This window comes from Brassica oleracea, chromosome C8 (assembly GCF_000695525.1).
Source record: "Brassica oleracea var. oleracea cultivar TO1000 chromosome C8, BOL, whole genome shotgun sequence".
NCBI classification, from domain to species: Eukaryota; Viridiplantae; Streptophyta; class Magnoliopsida; order Brassicales; family Brassicaceae; genus Brassica; species Brassica oleracea.
In genome coordinates this window covers 29,694,437-29,708,238 of record NC_027755.1, presented here as the reverse complement: position 1 = coordinate 29,708,238, position 13,802 = coordinate 29,694,437, and the positions used below count along the sequence as shown (strand labels likewise).

General features: G+C 36.2%; 3 protein-coding genes across 3 annotated transcripts; 2 read left to right on the top strand and 1 right to left on the bottom strand.

The window, feature by feature from the left end:
- The first annotated feature begins 6 nt into the window (after window positions 1-6).
- On the top strand, window positions 7-1,083 carry LOC106311095 (putative nuclease HARBI1). The gene has a single exon (XM_013748330.1). The coding sequence runs from the start codon at window positions 7-9 to the stop codon at window positions 1,081-1,083; it is 1,077 nt and encodes a 358-aa protein (XP_013603784.1).
- A 2,854-nt stretch (window positions 1,084-3,937) lies between these two features.
- Window positions 3,938-5,680, bottom strand: LOC106308077. The gene is made up of 3 exons (XM_013745199.1): window positions 5,289-5,680; window positions 4,526-4,690; window positions 3,938-4,455 (listed from the first exon to the last, which is right to left on the bottom strand). Exons 1-3 carry the CDS (start codon window positions 5,640-5,642, stop codon window positions 4,129-4,131), a joined length of 846 nt encoding a protein of 281 aa, XP_013600653.1. The 5' UTR covers window positions 5,643-5,680; the 3' UTR covers window positions 3,938-4,128.
- A 6,719-nt stretch (window positions 5,681-12,399) lies between these two features.
- Window positions 12,400-13,524, top strand: LOC106309142. The gene has a single exon (XM_013746210.1). It carries the CDS (start codon window positions 12,400-12,402, stop codon window positions 13,522-13,524), a length of 1,125 nt encoding a protein of 374 aa, XP_013601664.1.
- Window positions 13,525-13,802: the final 278 nt, after the last annotated feature.

Here is a 13,802-nt window from a genome sequence, read left to right as displayed (position 1 = left end):
GATACAATGTTTCGTCGACGATTTCGGATGCGGAAACATGTCTTTCTCCGAATTGTAGAGGACCTATCAAGAAGTGACGATTACTTCACTCAACGATTTGATGCAGCTAATAAAGAAGGTATATCTCCACTAGCGAAATGTACCACAGCCATGCGGATGTTAGCATATGGTATGGCAGCCGACGCAGTTGATGAATACATCAAAATTGGAGGTACAACAGCTTTGGAGTGCTTGCGTAGGTTTTGTAAGGGAATCATACAATTGTACGAGCAAGTGTATCTGAGAGCCCCAACTGAAGATGACCTACAAAGAATTTTGCATGTTAGTGAAATGCGAGGGTTCCCGGGAATGATTGGGAGTATTGATTGCATGCACTGGGAATGGAAAAATTGTCCTAAAGCGTGGGAAGGACAATATACTCGGGGAGACAAGGGAACTACCACAGTTATTCTTGAAGCGGTCGCAACCCATGATCTATGGATCTGGCATGCTTTTTTTGGATGTCCAGGCACATTGAACGATATAAACGTTCTAGATCGTTCACCAGTGTTCGATGATGTTGAACAAGGAAATACTCCAAGAGTGAACTTCTTCGTGAACCAACGACCTTACAATATGGCGTACTATCTAGCTGACGGTATATATCCTTCTTATCCTACTTTCGTCAAATCGATTAGGCTTCCACAGAGTGAACAAGACGAGTTATTTGCACAAGTTCAGGAGGGATGTCGGAAGGACATTGAACGTGCATTCGGAGTGCTGCAGGCTCGATTTAAAATCATTCGGGAACCAGCTCGCTTGTGGGAAATTTCTGATTTGGCTATCATAATGAGGTCATGTATCATATTGCATAATATGATTGTTGAGGATGAACGAGATACATATGCTCAACTCTGGACCGATTATGATCAATCTGAGGCAAGTGGATCTAATGCCCCACAACCATTCTCGACCGAAGTGTTACCTTCATTTGCAAATCACGTGCGTGCTAGATCTGAGTTGCGGGATTCAAATGTGCATCACGAACTGCAAGCAGATCTAGTCAAACACATATGGCAAAAATTCAGCATGTTCCGTGGTTAGAAAGATTTCCAAGTTTGTGAGTTGTGTTTATTGTACTAATTATGTTATGTGTTTTATTATTTGTGTTGTGTGCTTATTAATGTATTGTATTAAATTTTAAATTTTCGTAATTCTACTTTTTAATAATAATTCTTTATATTTCATGTCTTAAATAATTGATATTTTTATTAAAATTATAAAATTAAACATAAATTATTTAATCATTTATATAGCTCTTAAGTATTGTAATTTAATTTAAACTAATAATAATTATTAATATGTAATTACAAAATAAAAGATGTAAAACAAAACAAAAAAATGGAAAATAAAAATTGTAGGGTAGAGTGTTGAATTTTATTTTAAACAAACCATTGTAGAGTATAAAAAATGAGTGGGTGTTGAATTATTAGTTGGAAGAGAGAGAGAAACTGATGTGGAAGAAAGAGAAGATGATGTGGAGGGCGTTGTGTGTTGAATCTATTGTATATAGTCTTATAAAGAAGAGAATCAAAAAGTTGCGTATGTGAATGCAAAGTGAAACTCAAATCTCAACCGTGGCAGAGAGGAAGTGATGATGTATAAAGAGAGGAATATCAAAAGGGCGACCAAGAAGAAGAAGATTCAGTGCCATTTCTGAAAAGAGTGATTGTCAATGTCAACGACTCACGGATGTTCAAGGGTTCACTTTTATTACAAGAACTAGATCGTTTTTCCGCGCTACGCGCGGATAATATATTTTTAAATTTTTTTTCATATTTTTTTCACATGTAAATTATCATCTTAATTTTAGATTAATTGTGTTTATTTAATCAATTGCAACTTACTATTTTTATTTTCATTGTAAATATTTTGTATAAATGGGAAAATTTAGTTTTAAAATTTTATTTATATTAATCTCAAATAAGTTTCTATTACATGAAATGAAAAAGAGTAACCTAACTATCACAGTAAAATTAAAAAAATAATAGAAACAATGTGAGAGAAGAAACCTTTTCCCACTCCATCTATCAAGAGCTCAGCACATTTCAAGGCAGGTTCATATACATTCTCAGGGAACATAACATGCCCGAACCTAGCAGCAGTGTAAGCCATTTCTCTAGCTAGCTCAGCCTGCAACCGCCTAAAGAAAATTTCAAAATAAACTTCAGAAGATTCACCACAAGAAAAGATAAGCATTAAGATACAAAACAATAGGCACAGATGACCTGGAAAGCAGGATCTGGCCCCTGTGTCCACCAGCTAGCACAAGCATCAAACTGCTGGGTAATAGAATCGTTACCAGAACCCTGAAAATGACGAAAGTGGCAAAGTTCTAGATGAGCTAAAAAAATGTGGGACATGTTAAAAATTGATCTTTGCATACAAACCTTGTAAACTGAAATTTTTTCACCACAGCGGGAGTCAATAACCGTCACAGTTTCTTCAGGCACAAGTTTATGCTGAGTAATTCCCACATTCAATCTGGTCTGGACCAATCTGATAAAAAATATTACACATCAAAACTGAGTTCCTCGATACTAAACAAAAACGAAACAACACAAAATCACAACCTGGTAACGTTCTTTCAGCATCTGGAGATTGTATTGCTTATCACCTCTTAGCTCCTGGACAACATTAGGGTTCAAAAGGAACGTCACGAGCGGTGCAGCCCTTCCTCCATATCTATCACCAGAAACATTCATCATCAACCAACCAACCAACAAAGACGAAAGAGGCAAACTTTCACAGACATTATTATATCTTGGGGAGCGTCTTCTGTGTGGTGGAGACTTTTGTTGGTCTTGTTCAGAAGCTCGATCTTGAACTTGAGGATCTGCTCATCAGGGTAAAGCTGATGCTTTTGAAGGAACTCGAGTATATGAAAGACCAGGTGTCTGTACCTGGCCATTTTGGCTTGATTGACCATCTTTCTTTGAATTTGCATCCCCACCTTTTGTTGATCCCTTTGTGTCACCCTATTGATAATTAAAAAGAAAATGAGAGACAATTCAATAAAAGTTGATACTTCTTTGAAAACTATCGAAGATCTGCATCACCCAAAATATTTTCTCAGTAAAGAACCTTAACTACAGAGAATTAGAACACGAAACTGGATCAAAAGGCCTTAACTTTTCAATCAACCCACCAAACTGCAAAGGAGACTCGTCGAGGGAAAAACACATTTAGTTTCTTCACCATTCCTCATCTCAACACCCACCGACTCGAAGGTATCGTCGGAGGAGGTTCGGAATCAGGTTCGGGATGGCCTTGTTGATTCATCATCGAGAGAGAGACATAGAGAGAGAGACATGGAGGAAGAGATAGAGACGGAGAGATGTTTGAGCAAAAAAAAAAGAGACGAAGAGATGAAGAGAAGAGACAGCTCTTCCACACCCTAATTAGTTACGAGGCGTTGAAGAATGAAAACTTGAAAAAAAAAAACGGCTGGTAATCGAGGAAGATGAATCATAGTCGAAGTTGATTTCGATGTGAAGTTTAATTTGGGCTAAGGGATGAGCCGAAACATAGCAGACGTGGCAGAAAAAATGATTGTTATTGGATGATATAATTAGATGACGTGGATAGCTTTAAAGGGGAGGATATTCTCCTTTTAGTATAGTTTAGATCTTGAAGTCATCATATTATGTTTCGGTTAGTTCGGTGGAAAAATGTTATTAGACCGCAATTATCGCATGTGATAATGGAGTTTCTAAGTTCATGGGGCCCACAGAAATGGCAAAAACCGATAACAAAAGGCGTCAGATAAGGATCGAGTTAAGTCGGTTTTCTGAACTGTACGCGGGCTCCACTCACACGTGGCGACCCGCGATTAGTGATTTTTTAATTATTTTTTTTTTTAAATCAGAAAAAGAAAAAATTTAAGAAACCCTCTAAAAATTTAAGGGATAATCATGCTCTTAAGTATAAAGGTTCCTTTCTTCTCTCTACAACATCATTTCAACAAAACTACTACACACACACGTCTCCTCCTAGAGACTATGAACTGCTTAGTTTTTGAATAAAGTAACAAACACATGGTACATACTTAAAGGTGAACACATGTTTGGAACACATGTTTGGCCATTGTTAAGATTCTATGTTTTGCTGTTGAAGGAACTCAAGATCTTTCATCTGCATCTGAATAGCTTCTTTACGCAGCCGTTTCGGCTCAGCCATGAGATTCTCTTCTTCTCCTCCTTCCGCCACTCTCATTGCCTTCTCTTTGATGATCCTCTCTATCTCAGACTTCTCCACCGACGGGAAAACAGCAGTTAGCATCACTAGAAGAAGCTGCTCATCTTCCTCTTCAATAACTCCCCTCCTGAAGCAACAAGCATATATACCTTCAAGAGCCTTTTCGACTCTTAGTTCCATAGGGATCGTTGGCGCTGCAACGTTCAACTTCGCCCTTCTCTGCATTAAACAAAAGTATCAACCTTTTTGAAGCAAAACTGCATAATACTTCCAAGAGACCAAACCGAACCTGTCTAGCTTCAGTCATCAAAGCAATAAAGTTCTGTTCTTCAAACTCGAGATCATTTGAAATGCTAACCCTAGTAACACCTTCAAGAATCTCTTCAGATTTAAGAAGCCCTGCACCTACTGCAGCAACCCAACAGCAAAGAAGTACATACAAAGGTTCTCCTGCCTACCAAACAAAGCAATAAGCCACTTAAAAGCTGATCACACATTAACACCCAACAAAATAAAAGATAATAAATTTATGTAACACAACCATTCAAACCATACATTATTATCTGTAAGAAAAATCAACAAAAAATGCTAAAAACATTTGCTTTATTGGTGTAAAATCACAGGGAATACAACATTCCGACATATCAGACAAAGCAAAGCTGATCACACACAAATTAACACCCAACAAAAAAAAGGTAATAACTTATGTAACACAGCATTTAAACCATACCGTTGATAAAAAAAAACATTTAAACCATACATTATCAGGAAAAAAAATCAACAAAAATGCTTTAAAACATTTGCTTGAACGGTGTAAAATCACAGGGAATACTGTAACCAATTTTCAAAGAATCATTAGGCCTAGTTAGGCGATTTATATCCGATTATTGATAAGACGGGGGCCTAATCCAATTTTTTAGTATCTATTCTACACTAATTTAAAAAAAAAATGGTTTTGTTTAGCTCCAATTTGCTGACCAGGCGAACCTATTTTTAGAACACTGACGGTGACTGTTACAGCAACTAACTATATGATCAAACACACTAGTTACCTTGCCTCTTCGCTGTTGGAACTCGTAGAAAGCTCTAGAATCACTAGGGGCGCATTTATTCCCAACTCGTTTCCTAAACTCGGCGAAGTCGACTAAATCTCTTCCGACGCCGCCTTCATCGCTGAGTATCCTGGCGAGGAGTCCGACGACGGGTAGAGAACCGATGACTGTGTTGGCGAAGCTTGAGATGGAGTTTGGTTTCTCTATGTAAGCTCGGATCGTCAACAAGGCGATTCCTCCTCCTCCGTCTCCGTGCTTGATGAGGCGAGAGGAAGCAGGAGACGTGGCGGGAATGCGGAGGCGGAGATGGAAGAAGGAAGGGGAGATTTGGTGGGCGGAAGAGGAAATCACCATTGCTGTGAGAAAAAGAGAAAGCTTTGTTTAAGGTGATGATGATGGATAATATTAACCTCATCTTTATATACGTTATCTTCTTAAAACTTCTCTTCAAAAATAAATGTTTTGGGCTGGGCTTTCTTCAAGGATATGACCATTACCTAAAGCCCAAAGTTGATAGTGATCACCGAGAGATGTTCGATATTCTTAATGAGATCGCTTGATTACTTTCCGTACTATCAATTTTAGAATTGCGATAACATCTTTAAGCAAATCAGCTTAACTCTTCTATAGACTATTGTGTCTTTTAGGTTTTTAGATCGTCATGGCCGTAAATATTAATTAATGTTTATCCAAAAAATTAATAGTAAAGCGTGAAACCCTAACTAGCGTGGAAATTTTGTTTATATTGGTTGTTTTAGCCATGGATTTGGCAGAAATGGTTTAGGAGGATGTAACGATGTGACTGTCCAGGGTCCAGCCCAATGTTCTTCTTTATTTTGGCAGAATTTTTTTCTTCTGGCAACATGTCCTTCATGTAACAAAAATAAAGAACGTTGATTTTGTATATAGATATATATATATTTACAAATTTGAAACAAAACTAAATCAAAAGAAAAAGACTTCAAAAACAAGTTGGATGTATATGTTTTTGATTTCATCATAAAATTTACAAAAAAAAACTATTTATAAAGTTTTTTTCAAGTTTTTTCTTAATAGTTTATTTATTTTTACCTTAAAGCCCATCAAAATGTTGAGCTGGCCATGGTATTTAGAAATCTTACTATAAGGTGTTGGAATCACTTAAAGGAGCTGAACACTGAGGAATGATTTCTATTAATACTCTTGGTTGTGGCGACTCTGGGTTATGGTGTCATGGTTGATTGATGTAATGATGTTCATGATCCACCATGTATCTGAATACCATTTCATTTTGATGCTGAAATTGTTATTTCTTTGTCAGCTAAGCAATGCTCAAGAAGATTTATTGACGTTGCACAACGAAACAAGAGAAGCTATATATATATATCAATGGTGAGAGGACACTAGTGTCACAACAAATTTTTAATTATTATTGGAGAATCACGAATCGAAGTTGGCATGTAATATTTTTATTTAAGGTGTTTCACAACCCTACAATGATCAAACGGGGAAAACTCTAGCTCTGGTCTTCGAATCCCAAAATAGATTTTCAATCATTCTATACCACCATAATTCGTTGAGAATACTCAAGGTCACTAAAGCAAATCTAATTAAGAGAATTGATTTTTTTTCTTACAAAATGACATGATCAATGGGTGATTCCGGACATAGTCAAAATGAAAAGAAGAATCAGTTGTTACTTGTTAGATAGCTTTTTTTGTGCTAAAGTGTAAATAGCATTAAATAAAGAAAATATTTTACAAGAAATTGATGGTAATTATTAAATATATAAATTGATTCATCAACAAAAAGTAAAAACGTGAAAACAAATCTCCAAACTTTAGCTTGTAACTTGTAAGCATCTATAGCTAGAAATAGCAATAAAATCCTTTGATCTCGCAGCAACAAGGGATCGGAATCAAATTACATCTTGGTATATAGATATTTACGGATAGAGGATTTAGGAATCCGAAGCTACGAGATTTTCAAATGGTGAGAGTTTGCTAAATCTATGTCCAACGATCGAATCAAAACTTGAAGTTGGATCCACTATATGGGTGGAGCCGCAGGTTTTGTTTCGTAGCTTGAACAATTTGTGTATATAGTACAACATAGGGAGTAATTAATTTAATTTTTGAATAAAATATAGATGAAACTCAAAATATAATTCATTTTTTTTGTTCCATTTTTCATTTTCTGTTATTTGATATTGTTTTAACCAAACTTAAGCGTTTTAGTCATATATTTAGTATTTGCTATTTTGAACCAAAAATATCATTCAAACGGTTGATAGAAACTAAACGAAACTTTCTTTCTTTTTACTCGTGACCTATAATTTGTACAACCGATAGCTCAGGAGTGTTAGATTAGATATTTAAAACGAGACACCTTTGAATAATTGAGTCACTCCCTATGGTATCACACGTCGTTCACTTGTTTTGGCTCAAAGGAAAAATACAACAGACTTATTCCGTTTTGCTGACGCGGCATGCTCTCATTGGATAATGAAATTCAATCACATCGTACACTTTAAACAAAACAATAAACAAAAAAATTGAAACTGCAATTGGCTTAGAAGGAAGAAAATTCAAGTGGGTGGGTGTGGTCAATAGAATCTCCACTTGTCTTTGCGACAAATTCGGGTTTGCTTTTTAAGAGCTTTTGGTTTGAAAATTGAGTTAAGGCAATAATATGACTCTACTGTACCACCACCTTTGTCTCTTTATGCAACTATTGTCTATTTATGCTGTCTCGTCGGCATTGATATTTCATTTTTTGTACGACTTAATTAAATAGTTTTTAATCAGAAACTCTACCAAATTTGCATTCTCGAGAATAGTCGAATGATAAACATTCAAAATGGGTATAGAGAAAAAACGTTTTAACCAATTTTTTTTTTTTTTTAATTTACTTTTTATATAGAAAACAAAAGAGAGTATGAATTCACGAGATTCAGCATCTACAACCACTAGATGCCAAACATAACCACCAAAAGAAGTTAAAGTGGTTATATGATTTGCATTCATTTCTTAATAGAAATATTATACATAGAAACTTCATATTGAATTCATAATGTATTAGGAGTGCTCTTCAGAAGCAAAACTCGCACTGTATACTGGATTCAGTCTTAGCTCAAAAGAAAATCTTGTGAAGCTAGTTTTTAATTGCAGCTGATGATTTAAGCAAACCTTTTAAATTTGTTTCTCTAGCTTTTTTTGTTTGTGTATGTATATGTTGAAGACTTGTAATTAGGAATGTTAATAATGGGTAAAAAATTCATGGGGGGTAAACTCTACTAAATTTTTAAACTCAAAACTTGTATTTTTGATTTTCAAAATTCGCGCCTTTAGTTCGGGCGGGTCTTGGTTTACAGATTACCCTATCGGGTTTACTTACGGTTTCGGGTATCCTATGGGTTTTATATCGGGTTACAGTCAGTTTTTTACTGGGTTCAAGCCAACTTTAACTAAATACTAGATTCTAACCCGCGCGGTTGCGTATGATTATTTATAATTTATGTTTTTAGCTTACAATTTTATGATTTAATGATATTTTATAAACTTTGGTTTACTGCCAAATTGTATTTTTGGTTTTCGGTTTGATTCCGGTTTAGTTGCAATGTTTGGATTTCATTTTAAAAAATATACGAACAGTTCTGTTATTTATGAATTTGGCTTTGGTTTGGGTTAGTTGTTTTAGTTTTTGGTTTGGTTCAAATAACAGTGTTAAGAACCTGATAAAATTTCAAATTCAGTTTGAGAGTCTCGGGTTGAATAGTGATATGTAATTTTGGATTTGATTATGATTTAGGTAGCTATATTTCAGTTACATTTTTTTATTGAATATTTTTATATTTTAAATATGTTTAGAAAATCGGTATACTTCAAGATTATATACCAAGTCATAATATATATATATATATTAATTTTGTACCTCTATCTTTTAAAGGTAATATGTATATTCTACGGTTGTGATCAAAATAAACCCATATCATTTTGAAACATCAAATATTTTTAGTCTAAATAAGGATTAAGTAGCTATATTTTTGGTAAATAAGTTACTATATATTGGTGGTTGTTGAAACTAATTATTTATATTTTAATATGTTTAAGGGACTAATATGTCTCATAATCATTTGATACAAATCATAATGTAAAATTAATAAAATCATGTAAGATACATATTTTTGAATATATGCAAGGTATAATCGAAAGAAAATTTAGGGTAGCCCACGCGGATTTTTCATTTATAATTATAGATTTGTTTTCTTATGAAAAGGTAAATTATGTTTGTTATATTGTGTAAATAATAGTATTGTTGATTTGTTTTGGTGGCCATTCAATTTAAATTTATTTTACATTACAGTTACCTTCAAGTTATTTTTTTTGGCAGTAATATAATTCATATAAAGTAGATCAAAATATTTCTATCTAAATTTTATTTAATAATTTTTAAAAATTTGTTAGTGTTTTTGAAAAATAAAATTATATTTAATGGTTTTCGTATTGGATATATTTGAGATCTATTATGTTAAACTAACTTATAGACGATAAGAATATAAGTCTAATGAAATGTCGTTCGGATACAACACCACTTAAGACTAATGATAAAGTGAAAAGAACATTTTAATTTTTTCATCTCAAGCAAACTTACAATTTCTCAAATTATTTCATAAATAACTGGACTCATGATAGTGGTATCCTTAAAGACCAACACATCAAAGAAAAACCTAAAAACAATGATCCAGCTTTCATGTCTGTCATGACTTCTTAACAGAACATGTTGTTGTATAATTCTCTTCGTGTTGGGATTTTTTTTCAGAAAAAAAAAGTGCTTGAGAGAATCTTTTTTCTGAAAACCTGCAAAGGTATCATTCACCGGGTGCATAAGCCCATCTGATAACCTGCAAAGGTATCATTCCAAGCAAACACTCAATAAAACGAAGAGATAAAGACAAACATCAACTTTTGTTTGAAAATCAATTATAAAAACTCCATTTTGTGTGTATAGGTTCATACTGCTGCATCTACCGGTAGGCGGTAAGATCAGCTCCAAGAACATAGAGAGTTAACTTAGCAGTACTACTAATCCAGGTCTTCATGGATAAACTTCTTGGGATCTTTCTTGCTAGTCCCACTGAGAACAGCATTATGAAAATTTTGGTATCACCTCGGGTTAGTACGCACCGTAATTGATTGCTACGTTAAACTCATGAAAAATTTGAGTAATATTTTTAATCGCAAGGACTGATCCTATCACCTTGAACTAAAAAACATAACTTTTACATCATCAGGGTTCTAGTAAACAACAAACCAAACCAAAGAAACAGTTGCAATGTGAACAAAATCATCTAATCATCACCTAAAAGTTTTTAGTAGCTTGAGAATCTCCGATGAACTTTCCTTGCCTGAGACAAAATCAAACCAGGAAAAAGTTTAAAACTTCTTTACTCATATTCCCACAAGGAATTGATGATACAAAAAAAAAACTGTTACGTTGTCTTTTTAATGTTAGTTTCGGAAGTATCAGTTGTGACGGTTAAGGCGTCATATTACTCATTCTCCATCACCATACCTTCCTTGTGAAAAACCAAAAACACAAATTAATCAAGACTGAAGCTTGTTAAAATATTAGATCACACCAATTATATAAGAAAGAACACGCGTGGAGATTATATTATCAATGTGTTCTCATTTCTTTTGTGACGGAAATAGGAATTATCGGAAAAATGATCTTATTAAGAAAGCCAGAATCAAGGATCACCAATCAGAAAAAAAAAGCAGAGTCGACGTGAGATGATCATTCATGAAGCTTACTGGTCCTGTGGATTTTTAAGAAATCACTTAAATAAGCCAATAAGATCAAACCTCAGTGGAGATTTGAATCATGACGCTGAAATGAAACTATCGAATATACTGGAAAATCCAGAAGGCAAAGCGGTCACATGATTGCAATTTACAAAGTCCGACCTAAGTGAGTTTCTGAAGGATAGCGAAGACAAACATGGAGATGACTGAGATATCAGACAATCTGTTCTTGGAATCTTAAACCAAATCAGCAACTTTTGTTTCCCAGATTTAGTTACCAATGAATCTATGAACACTGATCATGCATTTGAATATCAACAACTAATAATCAAACGCCAGGAATCAAAAAGATTTTTTTTTCTGAATCAAATAGAAAGAATACAAATTTTAATAATCAAAAACCCAGAAAATAAGAAACTACACCTAGGTATAATTAATCAATCATTCAACCAATTCTAATCAGCAATTTGTTATTTATGTCGAAGATACTTGTTTTAATTTAATAGAGTTAATCTAATGTAATGTAAATGTAGATAAAAACAAAACTTATTAAAGATAGTATAATAGAAGGGGTCAATATTTAGTCACAACATATTTAATAAATCTAATTTTAAAATATGCCACAGTAAATTCAAATAGGACTCTATTTTAATAGAGTAGATTTAGCTATTTATTAGTGAATTTTTTAAATTCATTTATACGGATTCAGTGAAAATGATATCAAAGGCGACTACCCGAAAAAAAGATTACGCGCCTCACGCGCTCAAAAAGTTCTCTCCCCAAAAGACGAAACGCGATCTCTTTCGTTCGCCCTCCACCGGCGTCGGGCTCGACGTCGGTCCCCACCGCCGACCATGACAAAGAAGTGGAAGCCGAAGAAGAATCGCAGCCCAGGTAGCAGCCCCGCTGCCTCTGCCTCCCACTCCGGTTCGTCAGCGTCTCCGGTGTCGCCATCTGCACATCTCAACTCAGCCGTGGATGACGACGCCTCAACCCCCCCAATTGAAGAAGCTCAGCAACCTGGTTTTCCCTTAATCCCAGCTAGCTTACCTTCGCCACAGATTCAGGGCCCTGCGGCACCAACCGTCGATTCAGCCAAAAACCCTAAATCGCAAGCTTCAGCTACAGTTGAAATTGTACCTGAAAATCAAGATCGTGAGGCTACCTCCACTAACTACATTACTGGAGAGCACTCTCACACACCTGTTCAGTCGGATGTTGAGATTCCATCAGCCGTTCCGACTCAACAAACAGCCCCATCTCAGTCCGGAGTGAAAACTCAAGCGACTATGTAGAAAGACAAAGTAAGCCCGAACTCCGGAAGGATGGATCCAGAGGGTACCCCCTTTACGCTTGACTCAGGCGAAGCTTGCGTTAAGATACCAAAATCAGTCATTGAGCGTAACCGCAAGGCTTGGGACAGTTTCATTATTGGGCAGTTCTACGAGGAGGCACTTGCGAGAGGTGCAGTTCATGCCATCGTCAACGGTATGTGGAGTAAACAGCGCCGTGATATCTCAGTGTCCAAAATGGATGGAAATGCCTTTCTCTTTCGAGTTCCTTGCCCACATGCTAGGCGCAGGATACTCAAACAGTGCTTATGGCAAGTCGACGGCCAAACAATGTTTGTTGCAAAGTGGGCTCCGGGTGTCACTCCGGAGAAACCAGCTTTATCTACTGTTCTGGTCTGGCTTGACTTCCATGGAGTCCCTCTGCAATTCTTCAACAGGGATGCTCTAAAGGAGATAGCAGGCCTTGTGGGTCATCCCCTGTACCTTCACCCGTCTACAGAGAACCTCACTAACATTGAAGTGGCTAAGGTGTATACTGTGATTGATCCGCAGACGCCGCTACCAGAGGCAGTAAATGCTCAATTCGAGTGCGGAGAAGTGGTGAGAATAGGGGTCTCGTGCCCTTGGCTCCCGTCACTGTGCTCTCACTGCTCCAAAGTTGGGCACACCATCTCTAAATGTCCAGCTGCTCCTCCTCGTTGCTTGATTTGCAGATCTGTAAAGCACTCCACAGATGCTTGTACCAGAACAAATTCAAACAAGGATAATGGTAAAGCTCCAATTCCCAGCCAATACCCCATCGTTGGATCTTCTGGAACGGGTATACAGAATCAGAAGAGATCTGTTCCAATCCTCTCAAAGGGAAAGCCTCCTGCCTCGAAACGCTGGGAGCGATCAGACAAGATGAACCTAATCGATCCCCCCCTTATAGCTCCTCCTTCAGTCGGGTCATCACGTCAAATAGCCAACTTTGAGCAACATGATGTCTCAATAGGCAGGCTCTTTGTTGATCTTCAACCTGAGAATTATGAGTCACCTATTGCCTCTTCTAAAGGTACCTCTGAAGATGAGGATCCTGATCCTGACTCAGAAGGGTTATCTAACGATGAAGACAATCCAGATGATGAAGATGATCAGTTCATTCGTGTTATATCGTAAAGGTCAAAGAAGCAAGCGAAGCGTAATGCTAGGGGCATAGGCCCTTTAAACCTCTGATTTTTAACCCCTTTATGGATATTTTTTGTTGGAACATTAGGGGTTTCAATGATAAAATAAAGCGTAGCGGCTTTCGGAAATGGTTGCGGAAAAATAAGCCAATTTTCGGGGGCTTGTTGGAGACACATGTCAGTAGCATCAAGGCAGTGTCTATCATAAACAGAGTTTCCCGGGATGGCATTATGAATGTAATTATGAATTTTTGGAGTTAGGAAAGATTT